This window comes from Capra hircus, chromosome 15 (assembly GCF_001704415.2).
Source record: "Capra hircus breed San Clemente chromosome 15, ASM170441v1, whole genome shotgun sequence".
Classification (NCBI taxonomy): domain Eukaryota; kingdom Metazoa; phylum Chordata; class Mammalia; order Artiodactyla; family Bovidae; genus Capra; species Capra hircus.
Genome location: NC_030822.1, coordinates 50,832,783 through 50,860,089, shown reverse-complemented (window position 1 = coordinate 50,860,089; position 27,307 = coordinate 50,832,783). Strand labels below are relative to the sequence as shown.

At 49.9% G+C, this 27,307-nt stretch overlaps 1 protein-coding gene across 2 annotated transcripts in view; it reads left to right on the top strand.

Moving 5' to 3' along the window:
• The window catches only part of GRIK4 (glutamate ionotropic receptor kainate type subunit 4), a 505,937-nt gene that overhangs the window by 396,386 nt on the left and 82,244 nt on the right, over positions 1-27,307 (top strand). For both annotated transcript variants that reach the window (XM_018059644.1, XM_018059645.1), the window contains exons 11-12: positions 16,875-16,982; positions 22,142-22,345. In XM_018059644.1, coding sequence (XP_017915133.1) covers positions 16,875-16,982; positions 22,142-22,345 — 312 coding nt within the window. The remainder of the gene's footprint in view (positions 1-16,874; positions 16,983-22,141; positions 22,346-27,307) is intronic.

The following is a 27,307-nucleotide window of genomic DNA, read 5'->3' as shown; positions in this document are numbered from 1 at the left end:
CCTGGCTCAGCCATGCAGGAGTGGGGATTGATTGCTGGAAATCAGCAGCCTCGCTTGCTGCACGGATGGACCTGACGAGAGCGCTGGCTGGGGGCTACTTGGCAGGCCATTCCTTGAAACTTGGCCTTTGATGGGGAAATTCTGAGGCAGCAGGTTCTCCTGAGGAGGGAGAGGAGATAGATTGGTGGTTTGGGGGCTGCTTTGAAGTTTCCTGAGAAGTCATTTTTCCCTTTTAATGAAGGGGCTGGGAGAAGGGGAATTGGCGAGAGGTTTAAAACAGTTGTCAACATCTCCCAGAACTTTATAAATCCTTAGGGTTGGAGGAGACCTGAAGGGTTATCAAGTCCAACTTTCCCACTAGAGGAGGCAGGAGGAAACATCAGTCCTGGGCTGAAAACCCCACGGTGGCCCCCGTTTGCTTTCAGGGCAAATGGCAGCTTCACAGCAAGCCTGTCACGAGCTGGGCTCTGCCTGCTGGGAGCCTCCTCCCTCGCCTCCCCACCCCCGACTCCACCTCCCCCACACCCCACCACCCCACCACTCTGACGCCTCGCCCTAGTGATTGCACAACGGACCCAGCTGTCTCACGCCTGTGCCTGCACCCTCAATCCCATTTCTCACTCGGCTCCTCCTGCTGACACCAGAGCTCAGATCACAGAGCCCCTTCTCAGGGAGTCTTTTTTAATTAATTAATTATTAATAATGTATTTAGTTTGGGCTGCTGCTGCTGCTGCTAAGTCGCTTCAGTCGTGCCCGACTCTATGCGACCCCATAGACGGCAGCCCACCAGGCTCCCCCGTCCCTGGGATTCTCCAGGCAGGAACACTGCAGTGGGTTGCCATTTCCTTCTCCAGTGCATGAAAGTGAAAAGTGAAAGGGAAGTCGCTCAGTTGTGCCCGACTCTTTGAGACCCCATGGACTGCAGCCTACTAGGCTCCTCCATCCATGCGATTTTCCAGGCGAGAGTACTGGAGTGGGGTGCCATTGCCTTCTCCTGAGTCTTTATTGCTGCCGGCAGGCTTTCTCTAGTTGCAGCAAGTAGGGGCTACTCTGTAGTTGAGGTGCTTGGACTTCTCACTGTGGTGGCTTCTCTTGTTGCGGAGCACAGACTCTCAGCGTGCTGGCTTCAGTAGCTATGGTGCACCGTCTTAGTTGCCCCAAAGCATGTCGGATCTTCCCAGACCAGGGATCGATCTCATGTCCCTGCGTTGGCAGGTGGATTCTTAACCACTGGACCGCCAGGGAAGCCTTCAGGGAGTCTCCCGGCGCTCCTTTCACCTGCTCCCTGTGGCTGCCTCTTCTGTAGCACGCTTGGACTGCTGTCACTCCAGGTTTGGGGAGGGACAAGCCTCCTTGAGGACTCCGCGACTACAGCCGAGGACCACCCAGCTGGGCGTGAGACTCAGCAAGGGCTGGGAAAAAGGATGCATCCGTGAATAAGGGACTAGGGTGTGCAGAGCCCAGGGCTGGGACCTGGGAAGTGTGCAGGGAGCCTGGGAACCTAGGATTTTGTCCAGTGTTCCTCATTTTTTCAAGAGAGATTTCACATGACAAGCCTCCCCATTGGCAGCTGGAATTTGAAAACTGGAGTGGAAGTCCCTCCAATCATTGATACGTTTCTCCTTTTCCATTTGCTTCTGTTCTCTTAACAGCAATAGTCCTCTGGTTCATTAGAAGTCTGTTAATATTAAGCACCCCCTCCTATGAGGGCATCTGGCGCTCCTGGCCACCCTCACAATGACGGACAGCCAAGGGGCAGATGAGCTGGCTTCGGGAGGGTGTCACCTGAGGGCCTCCTCTCCTCCCGCCTCCCTGGCCCACAGACTTCTGACTCTTCCTCCCAAAGCACAGGGGCTTCCTGCTTACCAGCTTTGATGGAAAAGTCACTGACTGCCGATGCTTATTCACACATCAACCAGCAAACAAATTAGAGCTACTTGAAATTTCAAACAGGGGGCTGCTTTTGGGCAGAGGAATGGGATTTTAAAGGGCTGTGTTTGAAATCTATTTCTTGTAATATGCCCGATCATGCATCCTGCCTGAACTCAGCCTGGGGAAGTTTGCCAGTTCTGAGCGACGGCTTCCCATGCCTCTTCAGCCACCTCAAGCCAGGGAGAGCTGCTAATTCAGTCTCAGGAAGCAGCCCGCATACCTCAACTCTGATGAGACGCAGGGCAGGCTCCAGGCCAGAGGTGTGGGGAGTGCAGGCAGATGGGCCAAGGGGAATGGAAAATTCAGGGAGGTGAGAAGGAGCTGTGTGCAGGGCGGCCCCTGTGAGATCGGGGAAGGGCTCAGACCGAGTCCAAGCTCTCATAGCCCCCAGCGTTCCATTCCTTGATTGCATCCTCAGTAAAACAGGAATGATGGTCATCATAGTATCTGCTTTATGTGAGTCATCAAATTGTGGTGAGAACAGAATGGAATATTTTTCATAGATGTGCATTGAGGATTCTCCTCTATTGTGCACATTTTAGTTTGGGTGTCTTGTGGAGATGTCTATTCCTATATTTCTCTCTCTATGCATGCAGTATTCCTGGGATCTCACTTCTCACCTGCTTCAGAGTAGAATGAGACGAAGCAGGACCAAGCCATATGCTCATATCACTCCTGCAGCAACTCCAGAGTCCTGCAAGAGGGCTGCAAGGGCCAGCCCGTGCCAGCCAGGCTTAGTGGAAATAAATTCTGCCAGCTGCCCACTCCCACACCTCCCCGCTCCAGGATGGGTTCCCCACAGCCCTCCCTCACCTCCCCCTCACCTCCCCCCGCCAACCTCTGTCCTTCATCCACTCCCTCATGCGGTGGTATGAGCAATTCCATTCTGCAGAGTTTCTGAGTGGGTGTCAAAATGAAAATTGGAAGTCACGCCTCTACTCCTGGGAGAATCCCCAGGATGCCTGGGGCCTGTCCAGACAAGAGCTGCTGACACCACTGTCCTCCCCCACCTAAGAGCTCCCCATCTTCCTGGAGCTCCGTGAGGTCCAGCCACACGCCATCTCCCACACACAGCCTGCATCCGTCTGGGAGCAGCAGTGGACCACCCTCAGTTCATCCCTGAAAGCTTCCTCTGCCCTCTTGCCTTCTCAGCCTTCCCCTGACTCCTGGAGGATGGGGCATGATCAGCTTCCTTCAGCCCAGATGCTTCATTAGAACCATTAGTTCAGTTGGCATCTGCCACTCAGAGCTCAAAGCTGTGTGTTATCAGTACAACTGCTTCCCTGAGAAACTTCTCTACCCGGTGAGTTAACAGATGAAGCCAGGCACTCTCCATGCCCTGACTGTGTTGTGTTCTTGGGCAGTAATTTTCTTGTAAAATGAAAAATCTCAAGCATGCCTGAGCTCTCTGATAAATTCTCTCCTCAGCAGCTAATTTCAAATACCTTCCATCTTCGGGAGGTGAAAGAGGGCTGTGAAGCTGAGTTTTCATGTTTACAGCCTCTGTCTTGAACTCACCCCATGCTGCTTTTATTGGGCTTCCCTGATAGCTCAAGCAGTAAAGAATCTATCTGCAATGCAAGAGACGCAGGAGACTCCCTGGGTCAGGAAGATCCCCTGGAGAAGAAAATGGCAACCCATTCCGGTATTCTTGCCTGGGAAATCCCATGGACAGAGGAGCCTGAGGAGCTACAGTCCATGGGGTCTCAAAGAGTTGGACACGACTGAGTGTATACTGACATGCTAGTTTGATGAACTTCCAAAATGTTTAGAAGAATGTCTGTGAGATTTTTGACCATATGAAGAAAAAGAGGGAGTTGAGATGTAGGTAAAAGAATTAATCAAACTCAGTATTTCCGTCCAAAGAGAAAAATGATATGAGCATCCTCACTGCCCTACTCAGGGAAATTTATCTTCTGAAAGCCTAAGCTAGTTGAAGAGTCTTTTAGATTGCTTAAGAGCATTGCTGAGGAGAGGACCTTAGCCAGAGCCAAGTGGGATGAACCCATCTCTATTCTTGCCCTAGTGAGTACTTACTGGTCACCAGAGTCCCTGGAAAGAGCCACTGTCGATTTGTTCTCGTTGGCAGGAGGAGTGTTGTGGGCTAAGCCTAATTCGACTTCATATTCCAGAGACTGGGGATTCGGGATGGAAGTCTGTGCACATCTTCCCAAGAGCCAAACATTTGAGTGCAGATGAGCACAGTTGATCCTCATTATTTGCAGATTCCATATTTGCAAATCTGTCTCTTCACTAAAACATATTTGTAACCCCAATACAATCCTTCCCTGGTGCCTCAGTGGTAAAGAATCTGCCTGCCAATGCAGGAGATGAGGGTTTGATCTCTGGGTCAGGAAGATCCCCCTGGAAAAGGAAATGGCATCCTACTCCAGTATTCTTGCCTGGGAAATCCCATGGACAGTGGAGCCTGGCAGGCTACAGTCCACGGGGTCACAAAAGAGTCAGACAGGACTTAGCAACTAAACAAAAGCAACAACCCCAATGTAGTGCTCATGGTGCTTTCACAGATGTGTGTGTGGCAGGGAACAATTTGAGTGGGTCACCTGGCGTATTCCCAGCAGGGGTCCAGCGAGGCAACGCTCTGCCTTCTTCTCTGGGCTTATACTGTAATCAAGGATGTTTTTCATAGTCTCTCAAGTGTCAGTCACCTTTTCGTGCTTTTTCTTGGTGATTTTGCTATTTAAAATGACCCCTGCACTTACTGCCAAAGTGCTGTCTAGTGTTCCTAAGTGCCAGAAAGCTGCAATGCGCCTTGCAAAGAAAATACAAGCGTTAGAAAAACATTGTTCAGGCATGACATTTGGTGCTGTTGTTCAACGTTAATGAATCAGCAGTATGTATTAAGTAAGATGTCTGTCGGCAGAAGCACACAGATATCCAGATTATGTGTTAATTGGTTGGTGGAAATGTGACCAGAGGCTCATAGGACCCTAGCCGCGTTTTTCCCTAAGGAGAAATGGTTCTGTCTCCCTAATTCAGTGTTTTTGGTAATGTTATAGAACACAACTGCCATGAATTATGCGAACCAAACATGAGTTCAGCCAGGAGAGAAGACCAGAAATGAGCAAACTCGTGAACGGCTGAAGTTTCCTACAGCGACTGTCTTTCTGCATTCATTACCCCCACACTCCTGTTCTGTTTTCTCACAATGTCCAAGGACCTCATCTGTCCCTTGATGCCCTGGCCTTGCTTCTGGTTCCCCTGCTGTAGAAGTGTGATCTAGATCCCACACTCTTGAAGCCAAAAGGATTAATAAGACCCTCTAGACCAGGGTGCTAGTCAAATGCTTAGATTCTTGCAAATAGGTACTCATGAAGTAGAGTCTGTGCTTGAATCCTCCAGTGCATTCAAGGAACTCACTACCTACAGGGACAGCATATTCCATCTTAGAAAGCTTTCACCGTTAGAAAGTTTCTCCATCTATTGGGTGGAATTCTTTTTTATTTTTCTGAAACCTCTTCCTTTTGCCCTTAGTTCCATTTCTTGGGTCTGCAAATTTCATCCATCCTTCCCATGACTGCCTTTACTTGATCCTTCTAGAATGTGATTTCAGTCAATGTTAGTGAATCGACAGTATGTATTAAATAAGATACCTATCAGCAGAAACACACATGAATCGAGGTTATGTGTTAATTGGTTAATCAAAATGTGACTGGAGACTCATAGGAACATAACCCTGTTTTTTCCTTAGGAGAAATGGCTCGGTCTCCCTAATTCAGTGTTTGTGGCAATGTTAGAACAAAACTACTGTGAATAATGAGAACCAACTGTAATGAGTTCAGCCAAGAGGGAAGACATGTGCTTGGAACACACTCCAGTTAGTCTGTGCCCCACTAGAAGAGTGGTGTCTGGAACAATATGCAATATTTGAGGTGGGAGTAGTGTGTGCAGCTGACTGGCTCAATAAATAGCTGTTGAATAGAATAATAATAATGTGTTAACATTTTGATGTTGATTTCCATGTTGACCAGCTCTCAGACCGTGCTCTCTACTGAAAGGATGCCAGGCATGAGCCGCGGGGCTCAGAGAGAGCTGACTCCTGGCAGGTGGGAGAGCGGCCTTCCTGGCACCCTCCTCATAGGTGACCACCTGCTTCATTTTCATACCTGGGCAGCCAGGCTTCCAGTGCTCATCTACAATCACTCTTCCAGGCCTCTTTATGTTGTACCTCTCGGGACTGTCTCTTCCTGCTGTTCCCCCAAAGCCCTTTGAAAAACTATGCTGCGTTATACACCTACCTGGAACTTTCAGAAAGTCATGTTTGTGCTGGAAGGGGCTAGACTAGAGCCTGCTTTTATAAGTAAGATGACTAAAGACTAAAAAGAAGGGTCTTGCCGAAAGAAAGTTCATGATTCAATTTGACACACATTTATTGAGCACCCAGGCACTGTCCTGGGAGCTGGAGCTCCAAAGAGGAATTTATTAATGCAATTGTCAAATATTTACTAAGTGCTGATTCCACACTGGGCATTGGGGATATGTGAGGAATGAAATAGAGTCCTATTAGTCACAGAATGGATTTTGTAGCTCAGGAAATAGACTTGAAACAAATAATTACCTAAATAATTATACAAAATAAGTAATTATCTAAATAATTATACAATGAGTGCTATAAAGGAGAAGTTCAGAGCTTCATGCCCAAGTCTCTGAGAGGTTGGGAAGGACCTGCCCAAGGGGGTGACATTCAGGCTGAAGGTTAATGGATGGCTGGGCATCCACAGAGGAAGGGAGCTCTGGTGAGCCCAAACAAGGGCCCCCAGAACGAGTGGTCACGTGTGGGATTCAGAGATCAGAGCCAATTGATGGCAGAGCCATGTCAGGAAGCCAGAATTCCTAATGCTTTACTCTTTCCATGAACCTGTCTGTCCCCTTCGTCAAGCTTTATTTAAATATCCTCTCGTAAATATGTAAGTCAGAACCAAAGGCTGACTCCAGGAATGTGGAGTCTCAGCCAGGAAAACTTAACAACAAATACCAATCGACAAGGAATAGCAATGAAAAGGTTTTGCAAATGTTTAACAACACACCCGCAGCCCAGGAAAATTAATATCTTGGAGGCAGTGTAGCAGAGTGGACCTGCCTGGGTTTAAATCTGCGTGAACTATGGAACTTTGGGCAAGAAATCTAACCTCTTCGAACTTCTGTTTTCTAGTCTGTAAAATGGGATGATAGCAGTACCGTCCTTATAGTGTAGTTGGGAAGATTAAATAACAAATGTAAAGCATGTAGTCCCATATGTGGCATTCAGCACGTGCTCCAAGGGCTTCCCTGATGCCTCAGTGGTGAAGAACCCACCTGCCAATGCAGGAGACATGGGTTCGATCCCTGGGTCGGGAAGATCCCTTGGAGAAGGAAATGGCACCCCACTCCAGTAGTCTGGCCTAGGAAATCTCATGGACAGAGGAGCCTGGCTGCAGTCCACGGGGTTGCAAAAGAGGTGGGTGTGACTTAGTGACTAAACAACAACCTGCTCAGAAGTATCAGCTTGCATAATTTTCATAGTCCTGCAGTTAAAAGTGGCTAGGATAGGAGTTCATTATTGCCAAAAATGTGTTTTATTGAGCATCAGTTGTGTTCTAGGTACTCTGCTAGGGGCTGACTATAGAGCAGTGAACAGGCAAAGTGTCTGAATCACCTGTGCCAGGCCCTTTTGTCCTTTTTGAGCATCACTTGCATTTTGGTTGCAAATCCAGGACATGCATTAACACCCACCCCCACCTAATTGAAGCTAAAGCTTATGAAACAGTAGTCGCCCATGCTGTGTGGGTTGCACTCCGCTCTGTTCTGGATATATATTTCATTTTTAAAATGCAGGTCTTGACCCACTAAATTGATTTCCTAACCTACTAATGGGCAGCAGCCACAGTGGAACAAAACACTGCCTTAGACCAACTCAGCTGAAGGCTTAATCAGCCCAGAAAGAGCTCATTTGATGTGAAGTCTTCCCATCTTTCCTCAGGATTGTTTTTGATCTATTACCTTTGCCATTTGCCACTGTTGTCCTTTGATCCTGGGTTTTTACAGTATTTTGCACATAAGCACATATTTTGTACTAAAAGAATATTTTGGCTGGGTGAACGAGATCTTCAGCCAACTCCCTTTGTTCCCCAGATCACCCTGCTCAGGCAAGGGACCTCTGATCCAGTCTCCCATGTGAACTGAAGTTTTATGACTGGAGATGCTGTATTTAAATTCGGTAAAGATTTTACTTCTTCATGCCAGGGGATCACCATGGAGGCTTCCATTACAAATCTTTTAACTGGTCATATATTAAGGCACAGACCTATACTATAGATACCCTAAACTATAACTGAGTCTCAATTCCTCCCCTAGTGGTTCACATCAGACTGTCACTTTTCCTGCCTGTATGTTGAAATTAGTTCTCTGTACTCAAGGAGACACTAATACAATATTGTATGTATTCTTCCTAGTGAAAACTTCAACTTTGAACCCTGAAGCTGAGGTTAAAAAAGTGAATCGTGTGTTATGACATCCAACCTTGGATGGCCTTAGAGGATAAGGATCTGGAAAAAAGGGCTTACGTTTGGATAGGGCTTTAAACTTTTGTCACCGCTATGATTGCCTTATGTCATCCCAGTAAGCGGAGAAGGGCCTTATCTCATAGGTAGCAAAACCGACTTCCCAGGGCCACATAGCACATGACAGGGTAGAGCTTGACTTCTGCTCAGCTGCGTTTCTAGCAGGCAGACAGTAGTGCTATTAGGTTCCCATGGCTTATTATCACTCATCAAAAGCCATCCTGGCTTTCCAGGTGGCGCAGTGGTAAAGAATCCATCTGCCAATGCAGGAGACACGGAAGACAAGGGTTCGATCCTTGGGTCTGGAAAATTCCCTGCAGCAAGAAATGGCAACCCACTCCAGCATCCTTGCTTGGAAAATTCCAGGTACAGAGGAGTCTGGTGGGCTAGAGTCCATGGGGTTGCAAGGAATCGGACATGCCTGACGAAGCATGCACAGAAGCCATGATGCACACAGCTCAGTTGACTGGGAGCAGCGTTGCTGCACTATGGGTAGGTCAATTCATTTATTTCCGTTTTGCAGCCAAGGAAGATTCAGAGAGGTTAAGTGACTTGCTCAAGGTCACACAGCTTATGCATGACAGAGGAGTTAAGAAAATGTGGCTCCTCTGGTGCCCTCCCCTTGTGAACTCCTATGCTCAGTCCCTAAGAAACTACCCTCTACTTTGGTCAAGATCTCTCTTGTGGACTCCTGCACAGAATCCCTTCAGGGCTGTAATCTCCAAAGAACAAGTTCAAGGTGATGAAAGAGGTGTGTGTGAAGGCCCAGGACTTAAGGTCAGGGTAGCCTGCACCTGTCCTAACCCAACCAGATGGTAGAGCAGTAAACAGAACCCAAGTTTTAATTCCAGTTTCATCCCATATTAACTGTGATCCTCAGCAAGTTTGATGTCTCTGAGTCTCAGTTTCATTCATTCATTCAACCAAGTGAATTCATTTATTTCATGTATTCATTCTTTCAACAAAAACTTGTCTGAAGTGCTTACATTTCTCAGATGGGAATGATAACAGAGTTGTTACGCAGAATCAAGGGTGTGTAATTAAATCACATGGCTGAGTGCCCGGTGTGCAAAGGTGATCAGTAAGTGTTTGCAAACTCTTGACTCTGGAGCAGAAGAACTTGTCCGGCCTTGGAGCTATGTCAGCCTGTCTAGAAACTGGATCCTGGCAGTGCTGAGTGCAAAGAACAATCATCTAAACGTACACGAAATATTAAATGTTACAGAGCCGTGTGCACACTCATGGAGGCAGGTACAGTTGTGAGGAAATCCTTCAGGGCTTTAAAAATGAATCTGTTTTTACCTACTGGGGAGAGAACAAAGCGGCAAAATGACAGCCTCTAGTGATTCTAGGCGGGAGGGAGCAGGAGGGCTTGGGAGCTGGAGGCATGCAGCTTCTCTGGGCAGGACTAAGAGCGGACCAGGGAGAAAGACAGGCAGTGAGTGATGGGCTCATTAATGAATGTATAATGACAGCCTGAGACAGATGCTCTAAAGGAAAAGAATGTGGTTCTGGGAGAAGTTTGACTTTGGGAGTTAAAAGAAAGCCTTCCTAGAGGTAGTGATTACTAAATTGAGGCCTGAGGGGTTGACAGATATAAACTAGATCAAAGTTTGAAAAACTTCTCTTGTAAACAGGCCCAGAGGGTAAAAATTTAGACTTTACAGCTTTACTGTTGTAGATGAATGTCGTCACAGACGGTACATCAATGAATGGGTGTGACTGTGTTCCAATAAAACATTATTTTCTGAAACAGGCAGCGAGCCGAATTCAACTCACAGTCTGTGGTCTGCCAACCCCTGAACTAGCCAAAATGGGGCTGCAGGCAGGGGGTCGGGCAGCAAGGAGAGTCCCAGAGAGGGAACAGCAGGTACAAGAGACCCTGACGGGAAGCTTATTGCACTTGAACTGAAAGTTTTGCCTGGAGCAAAGAGAAGGCCGGGAAAGAGGGTATGAGTTGAAGGGTGGGCAGAGGCCAGGCCTTGTAGGGCCCGGTGGGTGTGGAGGGCTTAGTATTAAGGACCCTGGTCTTTATCCTTAAGAGTTGAAGGGTCTCAGCAGGGGCCAGTGTGACCATAGTTGAGGCTTTGTAGAGATGGCTGGCTGCTGCCAAGTGTCTAACAGAACAAACAGAGGCCCTGGAGGTTCCCAGTCCCAAGTTCATTGGGAGCTTGGATGAGGATGGAAGCTGGGAAGTATGAGACCTGGAGAAATTAAGAGACTTGCCCTGTGGTCATGGTGCTGGATGCTAATGCAGATCTCCAGACTCCACCACCAGCGCTTTCAGAAAGCATCAGGGGACACCTGGGGTCAGGGCTCCTGGACAAGCATTTCCTACGATGCCGTGCTGAGGGAGTGACCAGCTTGCTTATGCTGACCCGGGGTCACGCAGCAGACCAAAAGCAGGTCTCTGACACTCATTCAAGTGTACGGCAGTCGCCTCTCCGAGGGACTGTGGGCTGCCCTTATCAGTGTCACAGAGTCTGTTCGCTAAAGGCCCTAGGCCCCATCAGACCTTATCTCTGCTTTTCGTACAGCAGTTCTTTCAAGCTTGGTCCCTTGGTTGCTCAGCCAGGGATCTTAAACACAGCTGCAGGAAGGACAGAGCCTCTTCAAGACAGCTCTCCTGATAGCAGTCAGAAATGACAGTTCACCATGAGAAAAGCGATACTGTGAAAAGCAGACAAATTAACTTATGAAAACACAGGAATGAGGGTGCGAGGCCACCACATTTCAGACGCCGATAAGCGGCTCTGTGTCACAGGACAGGGTAATAACTGGCTTCAAAAGGATGGCACTGCATTAAGGGAAAGACATACACTCTGTTTAAGGGGACAGCAGAAAGTATTAATACAATTCCCTTGGAAAGAATTTTGGGAAATAATACTTTCAGATAAATAATTAAAATCCGCCCCCCCATTTTAGTGCTTAAAAGAGCAAGATTATTATTAATTTATATGGATTCTTTGTTCTTTGGGGAAATTGGGTAAATGATACTTTCTGTGCAGGTGCAGACACATCCCATATCATGTTTTGGGATATCCCATAATACCCCATGATATCCCATATCGATTTTCATATTTGACGAAGTACTTCCAGTTCCTTCAAAGAGCATAGAATCAGTAATGAGAAGGGACATACCTTTTTTTTTTTTAATATCAGGATCTCAATAAAGCTGCACATTGGCCTTGTTTTGAATCCTGATTTTTTTTTCCTATGTCTCAGCTCTGGGATTCAGGTAAATTATTACCTTATGCCGAGGTCACTTTCCTTACTCATAAGTAGGGTGGCAGTGAGATTCCTAGACATAAATGGGTGCCCATCCCAGGACCTGTGAGCCTGGTGGCACCAGTGATGTCCTAGAACCAGCTCACCCAGCTAGCCAGAGCTACCCTCCTCCCCAGTATTACACTTCTCTTCCCAACTCAGTGTCCCATGATTACATGTTGGTAGCTTGAAATCAGCCTCAGTGGGAGTGTTTACATCACTGAAATGGACAAATAAGAGCTTTGTTTACTTATTTGGCTATGCCAGGTCTTAGTTGCAGTATGCAGGATCTAGTTCCCTGACCAGGGATCAAACCCATGCCCCCTGCAGCCCGCCAGGCTCCTTTGTCCATGGTATTCTCTAGTCAAGAATACTGGAGTGAGCTACTGTGCCCTTCTCCAGGGGATATTCCCAACCCAGGGATCAAACCCCGGGTCTCTTGTTTTGCAGGCAGATTCTTTACCATCTGAGCCACCAGGGAGACCCTGGTCTAATCTCATAACCCAAAGTCTACAGTGCAAAGTGTGGGGCACACAAGAGACCCCACCTTCTGTCTCAAACAATGACACGAATTAAATGAATGCTTATCTAGCGCTCTGCAACTATATCATCTCATTTAATCTCCTTACGAACCCTTAGGAGGTAATCATTACTATTTTAACACCCATCTTATAGATGAGCGACACAGGCTCAGAGGGGTTAAGTAACTCACCCAGAGTCACACAGCTCGGAAGCAGAGAAGTGAAGTTCTACTCAGGTCCTCTAACACTGGGGCTGTGGCATGCATAGTGCAGACTGTGGGCTGCTCAGTGGTGAGTGGAGGCTGGAATCAGCATGCCCAGCTGTGACCCTGCTGGACTACATCGGCCCAGGGGGATGTCATTTTCCTACCTGCCTGAAGGTGCTGTGTAGGTTTGCAGTGGTGGTGTCCAAGTCCAAACCCTCTCCTCCCTTCCCTGCAACTCCTGGGATCTCTAGTGGGAAAGTAGAGCAAGTGGGAGAGAGAGAAAGCGCAAAGAGAGGGCCCCAGGAAGACATTATTTGCAGCATAATCTAGCTGGCACGTGTGGACATGTGGAAGAGGCTTACAAAGCAGCTGTTCCTGCAGGAGGTTGGGGGCAGGTGTCAGTGGGGTGGAGCAAGGGAGTTTGGCTGGAGGCAGAGCCACAGATTGTCAGTGATGAGAGCTGTGGTTCCTGCCCACCCCTGGCATGTGTGTGGCATGGAAGGTGCCCAGTGGGTGGGGCAATTAGCCTGTATCCCAGGGCTCCTGGCTCTGCCTCTCGCTCTCCCTCCCACTGCCTTTCTGCAATTAGATTGCTCTGGGTAGTAGCTGCCAAGCCGCTTTGTTGGATCTGATGAGTTTATTAATTTCTTGGGAGCTAATGGGAGTGTTGGGGGGGAGATTCATTTCCTAACTGGAGCTTGGGGGCTAATTCATCTCCTCGCCATGTCCCCAGAGGTGGGAGGTGGCAGGGGACATGGCTCAGGCTGTCAGATCTGGCTCTGGGTAAATCATTTATATCCCTAGGTTTTGTGCGAACCCATCTCATGGCTTGGGTCAGACAGGGAGTCCAGGGCTGGGGCAGGTGGCTAGTGAGAACTGGGTCCCCTGAGAAGAGTGAGAGTGCAGAACTGGTAGGGGGTGAGGCCTTGCTGGTCCTGTGAAGTGCATGCTTAGGGGACAGGACTCTGAGAAGTTCAGTCCTGTCCCAAACATCCAGATGCTGACATCAGGACTAGTTGTTTTTAGGTCCTTCTGTTCAGATCTGGCCCTTCTGATCCTAGGAGGTCACCAGGAGCCAGTTCTAGCCGTCTTGAAGATAGGGAAGCAGACTCATTTCACTTGCTTTTGTGGATTTAAAAACCCAGGAGAGAAAAAAGCTGTGTCCCGGGTTCTTGCTGTGTGGCTGAGGCTCCTTTGAGCCTTTCCTCTGGTTGGCCAGGCTGCTTACATAGAGGACACATTAGCATCCCCAACCCAGAGACAGCAGTGGACACAGGAAAGTTCTTGGATTGAGGAGTCAGACAGCTCTGGGTTCAAGATCATGCATCACCTGCTAACTAGGTGGCTTTGTTGTTGTTTAGTCACTAAGTTGTGTCTGACTCTTCGCAACCCTATGGACTGTAGCCCACCAGGCTCCTCTGTCCATGGGATTTTCCAGGCAAGAATACTGGAGTGCCTTGCCATTTCCTTCTTCAGGGGATCATCTGACCCAGGGATCGAACCCACATCTCCTACATTGGCTGGCAAGTTTTTAACCCCTGAGCCACCAGCTTAGGCAGGTCATTAAACCTCTGCGCTCTAGTTTGCTTGTAAATAGAATGAACACACTGTCACTGCTCCACAAGGTTGCTGGGAAAATTCAAACAGCTGACAGTGCTCACTCAGCACAAGAAGTGTCTGGTAACTCTTGTTCCCTTTCCCCCTTCACTTGAAAATCTTGTGGCTCATCCCTCATCCTCCCCAACTCTCTCCCCAACAGAGAGAGGGGCGCAGGCCAGGTAGCTCAGTCTGTACCCTAACCTGGCTGATCCCTCCAGGGGGCACTCCAGGGAGCCAGAAGAGGCTCACCTGCTTCCTGCTCTTGCCTCACCGAGAGGAACACTCAGCCTAGGAGAGATGATGGTTTCCTCTGCTTCTGTGTACCAGTCCCTGAGCAAAAGACTGGGGGGTGAGCCTGAACAAGCCAATCCCCCCCCACAGACTAGCAGAGGAGACGGACATGTAAACAGAACACACAGCAGGACGCTGGAAGAACCCGACAGGAGGCCACGAAGGCATCCTTGGCAAGGCGAGCTGGGGCTGAGAGCACAGGGGTTAAAGCTCAGGTGTCTCAGCTGATGGCGAGGTTACCTCAGGCAAGTTGTTGGGTGGGCTCTTTTACCTTGGCCTCAGTTTCTTTATCTAGCCAAGGCTTCCCATGCGGATATGCAGGAGATGCTGCCAGTAAACTAAAATGATCAGGAACTCGCGTGGTACCTATCTGCCTTTATAGAGGTGGAGACACCAGTGGCATCCTTGCTGAAGCTTGGAGAGGGGCTTTTGGTCATCTCTCCGTTTTTTTGAAAAAAGGGTTTTTTCTCTTTTGTTTATTTGTGTATTTATTTCTGGCTGTGCTGGGTCTTTGTTGCTCTGAATGGAATTTCTCTAGTTGCAGCGATCGGGGGCTACTCTTCGTTACAGCGTGTGGGCTTCCCGTGGTGGTGGCGTCTCTTGCTGCAGAGGACAGGCTCTCGGTGCACGGGCTTCAGTAGTTGCTGCACGTGGGCTCAGTAGCTGCAGCTTGCAGGCTCAGTAGTTGCTGCATGTGGGCTCAGTAGCTGCAGCTTGCAGGCTCAGTAGCAGGCTCAGTAGCTGTGTCACAAGGGCTTAGTTGCCCCACAGCATGTGGGATCTTCCAGGACCAGGGATCGAACCGCTGTTCCCCATATTGCAAGGCAGATTCTTAACCACTGGGCCACCAGGGAAGCCCCCATCTCTCCTTTGACAGATGAAAAGCATACCTGTAGAGAGCATCGGAGCTATTGCTGGAACTGGAGGTTTCCAGCCTGGCCCTCCCCTCTTTCAGCTCCAGACCATGATGTCAGAGAGATGGTTCCTGCTCCCCGTGACTATCAGCCTTCTCGGGGTGGGTCCAGAGCCAAAGGTGAGACGAGTCTTTACTGTGGTGGAGCTTCCACAAGAGGAATCCAGAACCCAGCTCTGGCGGGTGCAGCCATGTGGGATCCATGGAACCTGTGAGAGTTTTCCAGGGAAGCTGCTGCTGGTGCCTGGAGATGCCTGGCAGAGGCGGATGTGTGCATTTCATTGGGTTTCTAGCCAGCTGCCAGCCGACTCTCCTGGCTGCCCACCTCCAACACCCAGCAACAGAAATGGTTTGCCAGGGGATCCAGCTAGTAGAAAGATACTGGTAGCACACACATGTACATGTAGCTATAAAAAGGGTTCCACTGGGAAAACAAACAAATTCTGTAAAAACCCAATGATGTTGAATTTTGATTTGGGTGACTTTCTTAGAAAGTGGAACTAAGTGGAACTGGTGGAACTAAGTTATGGACTTTTTCCCCCCTCTCTAGTCAAGACAATGAAGAGGAAGGAAACTAGCAGGTATTGAGTGTCAGCTTAAATCCGTTCTCACAATGACCCCATGAGGTTTGTATTATTCCCATTTTACAGATGAGGAAATATGTTCAGAAAAGCTCAGTCACTTCTGGGGTAATGCAGTTGAGATCTGAGGTCTTGGGTCTGGCTGAATAATGTGACATCAAACTGGTGTTTGTGTGATTTCCATTTGTTCTGGGAAGGCAGGGCAAACATTGCCACCCCCATTTAGACCTAGGGAAATGGAGACTGGGAGAAATTCAAGTAACCTGCCAAGGTTCTCACAGTCAGCAAGTGACTCCACCAAAACTAGAGCCTGGATCTTTCTTCTTATGGTTCATGCATCCACTGAACCATTCAGCGGGCATTTACTGAAGAGCTGAGTAAATGCCACGTGGTAGCCATGCTGGTTCTTGTTTAGATGATGAGGCTTCCTGAAGGCAGGATAGAGCGAAAGAGCTGTGTGGCTCAGTCCTGCCTCCAGCTAATGCAATTCCCCCGGCTCCCCACCCTTCTGGGTGAGAGAGCGCCCCTGAACTGCATTCCATTCGTGATTTCTTTTTTCTGTTTTTAGTTTTTATAGGAGTATGGTTGCTTTACAATGTTGCGTTTGTTTCTGCTGTACAGCAAAGTGAATCAGCCATAGGTATATGTGTGTACCTATATCTCCTCTTTTTGGGATTTCCTTCCCATTTAGGCCACCTCCATTCCTGATTTGCTTTCTCATTTTCATCTCCACCTCTCTCTTAAGTCTTGCTTTCCTTCACAGTCTCCCTACCCTTCCCTGACCCCGCCCCCCCGCCAACGCTAGTAGCCCGTCCCAGTTGAGCCCCTCTGCTCCATATGCTGCATGGCTCCCTCCTTCTGTGACTTAACCGTAGCCCCACCAGAGGCAGGGGACTGTCCTCTCAGCTCCCCCAGCCCTGGAGTCTCGTGGGACCACAGCACCCCCGCTCCCCAGCCTCCAACTCCCCCCAGCCCTTCCCAGCCTCTCTCCTTGGTCTCCTCAGATCGGCCAGTGGCATGTGGCAGATGGCCTCAGCATGGACAGCCGCCTGTACGCCTCCAACATCTCTGACAGCCTCTTCAACACCACCCTGGTCGTCACCACCATCCTGGTAAGCGGCTGCCCCCAGGGCTTCCCAGCTGCTGCTCCCTGGGGTGCCTCCTCCTTCTTGCAGCCTCCCCAGGAACAGAAGATGGGAGCTCTAATCACAGTGCCGAGGCCAATTTATGACAGTGTAATTAAACCCAAGTTGCTGCTTCATATGGAAATGATATCTGATGAGTTCCAAGGCAGCTGGGGAAGTGGGATGGGGTGGTGAGACGGCAGTTTGTGGATGTCTCTAATGGGGGCACCCCAACAACCGGGGCATCTGTGCACGGCCAAGGGCAGGGCACCTTAAGACAGAGGGGCAAGAAGTTCACCAGGGTGGCCCCTACTCTTTCACGGCAGCCTGCTTTGCTTGGTGCCTACGTGTACAAATTGCACCCCTGCCAGTGGACACCTGAACTCAGTGGGTTTTTATGGCCTGTGATTTCTTCATTTCCAAACGATCAAAGGAAAGTTCTCAATCTACAGAGAAAGGGACCATCTGCCTTTTTTATTTGATCCAATTCTCTTCGATGATTACCCAGCCCTTCCCGCTGTGTGTCAGGCACTGTGTTCATTCCTGGGGACACAAAGATGAGTAAGACTCAGTCTCTGTCCTCAAAGAGGCTGTAATTTAGTAGATGGCACGAGTCAAGTGCGATCATGGCCAAAGTCGTTTACTTCTCCCCTCCCCCCACCTACAATGACATCATGTTTTAAAGATTTGTCAATTAAACCAACTGCATATTTTAAGTAATAATGAGTTTTTCCCCTTCCTCCACCACCTTTTAACTAATCAAAAGCCTACTTCCCTGTCTGGCCCAGCGTCTTATCAGCAAGAGATAACCAGTGTGGCTGCACTGATGTAATTCCAGCTCCAAACAGACCCAACTATTAGTGAGTCTGTTCAGCCTTATCGTTGCTAACTGTGCAAAGTCTGGAAATGTGTCTGTTAAGAAAAGGACTTCTTTTGAAAGATTAGGCTTTCAAGATAATGAAAAAGAGTTCAGGGACCTCCATCACTATGTTCATAAACTCCAGGGGCCCAGGAGCCCTGGACCGGAATAACTGATCTACTGTGAGCAGAGCAGGAAAAAAGCCAAGAAATAGGCTCATGTCTAGCACTGTGGGGTTTGAAGGAAAGAGAGGTCCCATCCCAGCAAAGGGATGGTCAGCAAAGCCTTCCAAGAAGAGGGACCTTGAGGATGGGCCTCAAAAGACAGCGAGAGATAAGGAGGGAGAAGTGGACGAAGGCTCAGGCACTCAGGAAACGTAGGAAAAGGCAGGTTGCTAGGACATGGGCATAGGTAGAGAGGGAAGGCCTGAGGCTGGAAAAGTGGGTTGGGTCCACAATGCTTAGGGACTTGAATGCCAAATCATGGGTTTTCCCTTCACGTGGTACGAGACAGGGGTCACTGAATACTTCCATTCATTCACCGAGTATTTGGGGGGCATGCCTATGTTCTGGGCTCAGTTCTGGGTGCTAGGGCATAGACAGAGCTGGGGAAGAGAAGTGGGGTGTTGGCCTCACTGAGAAGGGCAGATCTGAGCAAACCTGATGGGGTGAGGTGACATGTGGTGGTCTGGGAGGAACATTCCAGGCAGAGGGAATAGTCACAGCAAAGGATGGAGAGGCAATTCCAGCTCACAGAGTTTTTGCCACCCCCATCTCAGCTCAACCTTAGCTCATCCAAAGCTGTGTGAAAATGTCAGCAGGATGAGAGGGTGATGGTGTCACCTAGACCCCCAGATCTGGGCATGCCTGGCTGAGCTGGGGCCACACTGGGCAACAGTCCTGGCTGAGGGGGACAGCACACAGCAAGATTGCTGGGACCTTTTCTGCCTCTGAAGGGCTTCCTGAGTCCGTGCCCTGCTGCCCATCCTCAGGCATGTGGCCCAGTTCCTGGTGACCATTTGGAAGAGAGCCTTGGCAAATGGTCACCCTGAATGGTTTATCCCTTAAAACTCAGCACATAGTCCTGTTGTGTCCTGCTCTTGACAGGGTGCAGTTGGGACCTGTGATTCATGGGTTAACACCAGCTGCTACACAGAATTGTTGTTGTTTAGTCACTGAGTCATAGCCAACTCTTTGTGATCCCATGGACTGTGGCCTGCCAGGCTCCTCTGTCCATGGGGATTCTCCAGGCAAGAATACTGGAGCGGGTTGCCATGCCTTCCTCCAGAGGAATACGCTGAATTAGCTGCAGCAAATACCCCACCTTGTGTCAGAACCCGGGTTAAGCTTTTTGCCCACGTCACTATCTTCTGTTCTCCCAATGCCCCTGCCACGATGATGCCCCAGGCCAGCACTCAGCCCCTGCACTTTCTAAAATGCCTGTGACCCCTCCCTCTAACACTGGCCTTGTGTTTATTCACTCTAAATATGCCAGTGGATTTTAAATTAACTTAAGAGTGCTTAGGGAGAAGAATTTTGTAAAACTCCTTGGGGTCATTAAAGATACCCTAGGAGGTTGCCTTCCAACCCAGACATGGAAACTCCCCTGCTATGCTCTGTCAGTGAGGCCCTTTCAGCACTTTTTACCCACACAACCCGCAGATGCTGAACCCTGGAGCCAGGCGGGGACACAATGAGGAGTCAGTCCCAGGCCCATGCACATCCTGCCTGGGAGGCAGCAGGTGTAGGAAGATGGAGGGGGTGTGTGTGGGACCCTGGCTGGGAGCACAGTAGGAATTCTGAAATGTGGGTGGGTGACAGAGGAGGCAATGGGACTCCAAGGACAGTGTTGCATTAGGTTAAACAGAAAGACGGAGAAGAGCCCTTGAGCCAAGGACGGCGTGTATGGAAGGCGAGGAGCCTGGCTGCGTCTCATTGACAGAACAGTGCACTTGAACCAGAATCCCATCACATTCAACTCAGAGGTCCCTCCCCCTGGCACGGAACCTCCTACCCTCCCCTCTTCTGCTTCACACCCACAAGTCTCGCCCTGCCTCCACTCATGACCTCTGATCTTCCCCAGCCCAGAGGCCCCTTCCAGCCTGAGCTCAGCAAACCAGCATTTCAGCACTTTCCTCTCTTGGCTTCTAGAACCATCTCCACCGTGATGCTCAGCCATCTCACCTCCTGCCCGTCTCTGAGTCCACCTCTCCTTCCACGTCCTGCTCCCAGCTGCCCCTCTGCATTCAGCCTCCTGACTCAGCTGGACCTGGGCAACCCCAGGCTCCTCTCTGTCATCCCCATCGTATCCCCTGAGCAAACCTCTCCGGAGGAGCCAAACCTTCCCTCCTGCCTGCAGCACAACTCTGGTGCAGTTCCTACCTCTGCCCTCCTCCCTTCCTCTCTGAACCCGCTGACCCTGGCCCTCCTCTCCACCCTCAGGTCCACCTCCCTGACTCGAGTTCGCCTTGACCCTGGCCCTCCTGGTACCTTGCTGCCCTGACTCGCACTTCTCTTTCTTCCTTCTCTATCTTGCCTTTTCTAGGAATCCCTCCCTTTCCACCTGCATGTATACTCTGATCCCTCTCGTCCTAAGACCACCTCACCTTCACCCCGCTGCCCTTGGACTACCCTCTAGTTTAGGGGATCATCCATCAAGGGGTCGGTGGTCACCATTGCTGCTAAAGGGGAACTGAAGTTTGGAGAGAGACGTGACTGGGAGCAGTTGGGTGGAGAAGCTCTCTGCTGGCTGGCCCTTATCTCCTAACCTCCCAACAACCCCGGCCCTCCCCTGTGCACCTCTCATTCACGCCCATCCCTGCAGGGTTCTGCCATCACCTCCCCCCAACACCCCCAGTCTGCCTTTGAACATCTCCGTGACACGTGGCCCAGTTGCCCTTTCACAGCCCTGCTTCCTATCTGGGTGGGAATGCCTGCTTTGAAACCCCTACCTCCTTGACCTTCATGCCCACATTTCCCTGATTTTCGGCTTTTCTGGCTGCTTCTGCTTTGTCCTGCTCTGTGGCTGCTCTTCATTCGCCCCTGCCCCCGGATCAGGTCTTATGCCTCTGCTGCCCTCCGCCTCCATGGCCTCCCATATCCTGCCGCTCAGCCACCACCTCTATCCAGAGGCCGCCCCATCTGTGCCCCCGATCCTGCCCTCCCTCCGGATTCCAACATTCAGTCGCACATTTGCTCCTGAACTGCCTACCAGCACCTTGAATTCAACATGTTCCGAAGCCTTTTCCTTTGCAAACCATCCACGGCCATGATGCCACCATCCTGAGTCTCCTGCTCAGGCTCCAAGTGTCTGAGGATCCTCCCTCTGTGCTCCACACCCATCCTGGCATCCACCTGACCCTCTCTGTGCCTTGTCCAGCTCTGAAGCCCACCTGAGCCAAAGCACAGCTCGGGAATCAGCATCTCCCAGCAGGAGAGGCTCTGTCCTCACCCCCAGACCTTCTCTCTCGCTCACTTTGTCATATTGTTCACGCACATCTTTGCGTCTCTAAAACTCTGATTTCTTTCCTACTATATACGTGTGATGCACCTCGCCCTGGCATCCAAGGCCCATGCTGACCCTAATTCATCTTTCTAAACTCATCCTCCCATCCCACCCCTACCCACAAGCCAGGCTCCCACCCAAGGGTGCCTCCATCACCTGCTGAATGGGCCGAGCTCCATCTCACTGGGGATTATGTCCTTGATCCTGCCTTTCCCCTGCCCACACAGCCCTCTGTCCCCACCGCTTCCATCTGCCAGAGTTCTGTCATCCTCCAGAGCCCAGCCTGCATCCCACCTCCTCCGTGGAACCTTCCCTGGACATTCATCTGAGAGACCCAGCCCTTCTCCCAACACCCATGGCTGGACCCATTCTGCCTTGGGTTGCGGTCATACAGTGCATTTAAGAACCTCACCTGTTCTGTCATCAGCATCCTTGCATCTCATAATGCCCTGAGATTAGTCTGTGTGGAATAAACAAAAGAAAAGGGGCGGGGGGGAAGGACAGAATGAAATGGGAGATGGGGTCAGATGATGACCTTAAACAAGGTAGGGGGGCTTCCACTGGACCCTCTGTGCAGCGAGACCCTTGCGTGTTCCTGGTAGGAGAAGTGCCTTGAAGTCGGGAAAGGGAGGTAACCGCCACCTCCAAAGTGTCCCATTACCCAAGCCACTTCCCTCCTCCACCCCATCTTCTCCCCACCCTCCTGTGTCCCCGGTCCCCTCATCACATGTGGCTGAGACACCAGGGCTAAGATGAGAATGACAGCTGCCCAGTTTTGCTGCAGGAAAACCCATATCTAATGCTGAAGGGGAACCACCAGGAAATGGAAGGCAATGACCGCTACGAGGGCTTCTGTGTGGACATGCTCCAGGAGCTGGCGGAGATCCTCCGGTTCAACTACAAGATCCGTCTGGTCGGGGACGGCGTGTATGGCGTGCCCGAGGCCAATGGCACCTGGACGGGCATGGTCGGGGAGCTGATCGCTCGGGTAAGGAAAGAACAGGTGGTTTGGATCTGAGGGTGGGCAGGGGAGGGTGACGGAAGGACAGAAGGTTGTGCTTCATGCTCATGAACCCTCTGTTTATTCAGTCAGTCAGTCATCCTTTTTTCATTTATTTGTCCATTCACTGCATGAATCTTCCCTGAGCTGGCACCGGGCCAGGCACTGGTGATATTTATACATTGGTATTAGTCATTGGTGAATAAGACTACCATGATCCTTGCCCTGTGGCTCTTCTGGTCCCAGTCTATCACCTGTAATGGCTAAGGAATAGAGGCTTTGACCAATAAACACAGCTTAGAGATTGGGTTCACTTCTAGGATAATTCAGGTGCTTTTTGTTTGTTCTGATTTTTTTTCAATTATTTATTTTTTGGCTTTGCTGGGTCTTCATTGCTGCACAAGGGTTTTCCTCTAGTTGCAGTAGACAGGGGCTACTCTCTAATTGCCACGCACAGGCTTCTCATTCTGGCGCCTTTTCTTGTTGTGGAGTGCCAGCTCTCAGATGCACAGGCTCAGTGGCTGTGGCACACAGGCTTAGTTGCCCTGTGGCATGTGGGATCTAGGGCCTCCCAGGTGGCACTAGTGGTAAAGATCCCACCTGTCAATGCAGGATAAGTAAGAACTGCAGGTTTGATCCCTGGGTTGGAAAGATCCCCTGGAGGAGTACGTGGCAATGCACTCCAGTATTCTTGCCTGGAGAATCCCATGGACAGAGAAACCTGGCAGTCTACAGTCCAAAGGGTCACAAAGAGTCAGACACAACTGAAGCAACTTAGCACACACACATGTGGGATCAGTCGGACACAACTGAAGTGACTTAGCACACACACGTGTGGGATCAGTCGGACACAGCTGAAGTGACTTAGCACGCACGTGTGTGGGATCAGTCGGACACAACTGAAGTGACTTAGCACACACACGTGTGGGATCAGTCGGACACAGCTGAAGTGACTTAGCACACACGCGTGTGGGATCTAGCTCCTGGAGCAAGGATCAAACCCGTGTCCCCTGCATTGGTAGGCAGACTCTCAACCACTGGACCACCAGGGGAGTTCCAGTCGTGATGATTTTTTTGATCATCAGTACCCCTGGCAGAGCTTGGACAGGCCCTGGTGCAGAGCACACCTACATCAGCTGACTCTGATGCTTGAGAAGGGCTGTCAAAGAGACATGTAAATAACAAGGGAAAAGGGACCGACTGTCAGAGGCATTGGTCACAGTTACGGCTGTTCTGTTACTTCTTGTATTAGTTTCTGCTATCCTTAATGTGCCCTTACAGACCAGGGCCAAGGTGCACCTGGGAGGGCTGTAAATTTTCAGGGTGAATGTGGAGACTTGATTAAAAGGTAGGTGAGCATCCTGGAATGTCAATCATCATTCGGTTAGAACAAGACTGTAGAAAGTTCTTCCAGGGCCAGAGTGCTTGTTTTCTTGGCACAAACTACTAACATCTGTAAAAACTGAGTTGTTATCAATTCACTGTCTGTATTTCCATAACTGAGTGTTTCTCGTCGGGGTAGGTGATCGGCACCCAACGCAGAGGTCACAGACCTAGGGTTCTTAGAGCGACCTTGAACCGACCCGTCCCTCTCCACGCTTTCCAAGTGCAGAGGGAGCCCCTGCAGGCTCCCAGCCAGTGCCAACGTGTAGGGGGCTTTACATACATTATCTCTAATCCTCTCAGAATGTACCTTTTATTAATAGTTCTTTGTTTTCCTCATTTTATAAATGTGCCACCTAAACAGAGAGCTTGAATGGTTTGTCTGAAGGCACACCGTCAGGGTGAGACAGGGCTGGGATTTGAACCCAGATGCGTCTAGCTCCAGAATCCCACCATAGCACACGACCTCAGCTGGACGGAGATGTTACCAAGGAAGTTCCGCATAAGCCCAGTCCCTTCCTTTGTATGTATTCTCCTTCCCTTTCACCTTTGCCTGCTTTTTCCTTTCCTTCTTTCCTCTCATCTCTTTATCTGTTAAATTAACATGATTGTAATCCTTTATATATGGTCTTTCCAGGTGGCTCACTGGTAAAGAATCACCTGCCAATGCAGGAGACATGGGTTCGATCCCTCAGTCGGGAAGATCTCCTGGAGAAGGAAATGGCAACCCACTCCAGTATTCTTGCCTGGAGAATCCCCATGGACAGGGGAGCCTGGCAAGCTACAGTCCATGGGGTCACAAAGAGTCGGACACGACTGAGTGACTGAGCAACGCCACCTTTTATATGTACTGAACTTGGGATAAAAGATACATTTTTTAAATCCCGGTCTTCAAGGATAAAAATGTTAGTAGGGGTATTGAGTAAGCAATCCTTGGCAATGCATGATGGAAAGTTCTCTATAGACAAAAGCGTGTGGAAAGTATTTAAGGGCTGAGGTGGAATGGTGGTTAGGAGTTTTCCTGATAGCATTTGCAGTGACTCAGCGGGGCCAGTAGCAAGACTTGTTCAGTGAGACCATGAATTGTCTGGTTCCTAGAGTCCAGGAGGGAGGCCCTGCTGGCAGAGTGAGGCTTGCAGGCGGTCAATGGAAGACCATAGAAGGCCCAGGGGGCCGGAGAGCCTCTCACAGGGACAGGCTGGGGGTGAAGCCTTCTGCCATCTTTGAGGCTCAAACTCCTAGCCGATGATGCCCACACTCCTGCAAAAAAGGATGTTTGGTGCTTCTAAGTTCCAGAACGCCTCCCAAGGCAGCCTTATTGTTTAGAACCCCCAGTCAAGGCGCCCTCTAGTGTTTAAACCTCAGAAAGCTGAACGGCCCATCCTCCTGTGTTACTCATGTACTCAGTGACCTTGAGCCCGTTTCTTCAGCTCCCTTGGGCTGCCTTGTGACTTGTGGGGTGATTTCAGGGATGTCGGAGTCGGTGCACAGCCATCCCCTTATCAGCCCCTTAATGAGCTGTGACGTGGACTGGCAGGAAGAGGAAAGGATCCAGGACTCAAGGACACGCAGCTTCATACTGAGTGATCTGGGCAATCAGACTGGGATCTTAAAATTCACCCCAGATCAGCTTTCAAGTCAAAACACTGCTGCTTTGGTCTCATCAAGACATGGCTGGGTAGTATTAATTAATTAAGGAATTAACCCGTTCTTTCAATACATATGCTGGCCCTGATCTAAGCTTCAGTGCTTGGTATGTCTTTTCCAATGCCCCCTAGGATCACAACAGCCCTAAGGCCTGCAGCCCCGCTGTGTGACCTCTTCCCCAAGGTGCACAGATCAGAGGTTATAACAGCATAGCCTTGGGGCTGGCTAGTCAGTGTCCCAGACAGAAGAGACCTTGTAGGTCATCTCACCTAAATCTGTCACTTATATACAGATGAGGAAATGCAGGCTCAGGGAGGTTAAATAACCTGCCAGAGATCACACAGCTGGTAAGTTTAGAGTCAGCATATAAGCCCTGGTCCAGCTGACTTGGGGCTTCCCTGCTGGCTCAGACAGTAAAGAGTCTGCCTGCAATGCAGGAGACCCGGATTCGATCCCTGGGTCAGGAAGATCTCCTGGAGGAGAGCATGACAACCTGCTTCACTATTCTTGGCTGGAGAATCCCCATGGACAGAGAAGCCTGGCAGGGTACAGTCGATGGGGTCCCAAAGAGTTGGACACAACTGAGTGAGCTGACTTCAGTGCTCATGGTCTGAGAGTGGGAATCTTGATGTTAAACCTAATTTCAGTTCACTTACTTACTAGCTGTGTGTTCTTGGGCAACTTTTTTTTATCCTTCCTACCCCATCCCCCAAGGCTTCAGTGTTTATCCAGAAAGAATTTTTGTAAGGATTTAAAATAACACACACATGAGCATGCCCACACCCACAGAAAGTTTGACATACAGGAATCTCTCTGTAGATCATTTGAGGAACGCAGTAGCCTCCTGGATGCAGAGTGATGGAGTGTAAAGAGTCATCTCCTGGGTCACCTCCACTGGGTGTTCTAGAGCCTCAGTCTTTCATATCCATGGTCAGCTGCTTACCTAAGACTGTGGGGCTAGCACTCACGGCGTGTTAGTTATGAAAGAGCACTCAAACATATTTTCTGCTTACTTTTGAAAATCATCAGAGCGTGTCTTTCAGTGTAAATCCCGTTAAAAGTAGGAGTGTGGTTGGAGTGAAAACAAGTGGCTTCACGTCAGCTGGGCAGGTGACTGGCCTCTCAGCCCCAGGGCCGTGTCTGGGTAGGGGAAAAGCGCAGTGTGTCTGTTTGGGAGCCTCTTGGGTCTGCATTCATTTTGGTCCCAGTCCAAGCCTTCACAAGCTGAGCCCACAGCAGTGATGGTGTGTTTTGGTGGAGGTGTACTTGGCAGAGAGGAGGAGATGGACTAAAGCTCGAAGAAGATGCCCTTGGAACATCCTCCTGGGTCACCTCAGTATATTTATTTAAAGTGAATTTTTCATTGATACTGTCGGAGATATTCACATATAGAGATGAATGAGACAGACACTAGGCCACTCTTTGATGGAGGACCAGTTGCATAAACGCAGAGTGAGAACGGCTAGGATGGGGAGGGAGAGGGACTGGTGAGAGGACTGGAGGAGGGCCTCCTGACTCTGGTTTGGAGGTGTAGGAAGGACACCTGCAGGAGATGATGCTTGACAACTCCAGGAGGAGCTGGCCAGGGGAGGCAGGGATGTGGCGGGAGAAGATCAAGCCAGGAGGGAGGGAACCAGGCAGAGTCCTGGCCTAGAGACAGGAAGGGGCATGGCAGTTTCCGTTTTAGGATACTAGGCCTGGAACAGAGCGTGGTGGGAAGTGAGCCTAGGAAGTGGGCAGTGGTCTACACAGCCTTCTACAGTGTGGAACATGGATGGGTGGAGCGATGGGAAAGGCCTGGAGGCAGACGACCAGGGAGAAGATGGAACTGTTGCAGGAGGTGTTGAAAATCAAAAGTAACTTAGGGGTCAGAAGAAGCCTTCAAAAGCTGTCTTTAAAGGTAAGTTTTTCTGCAATATA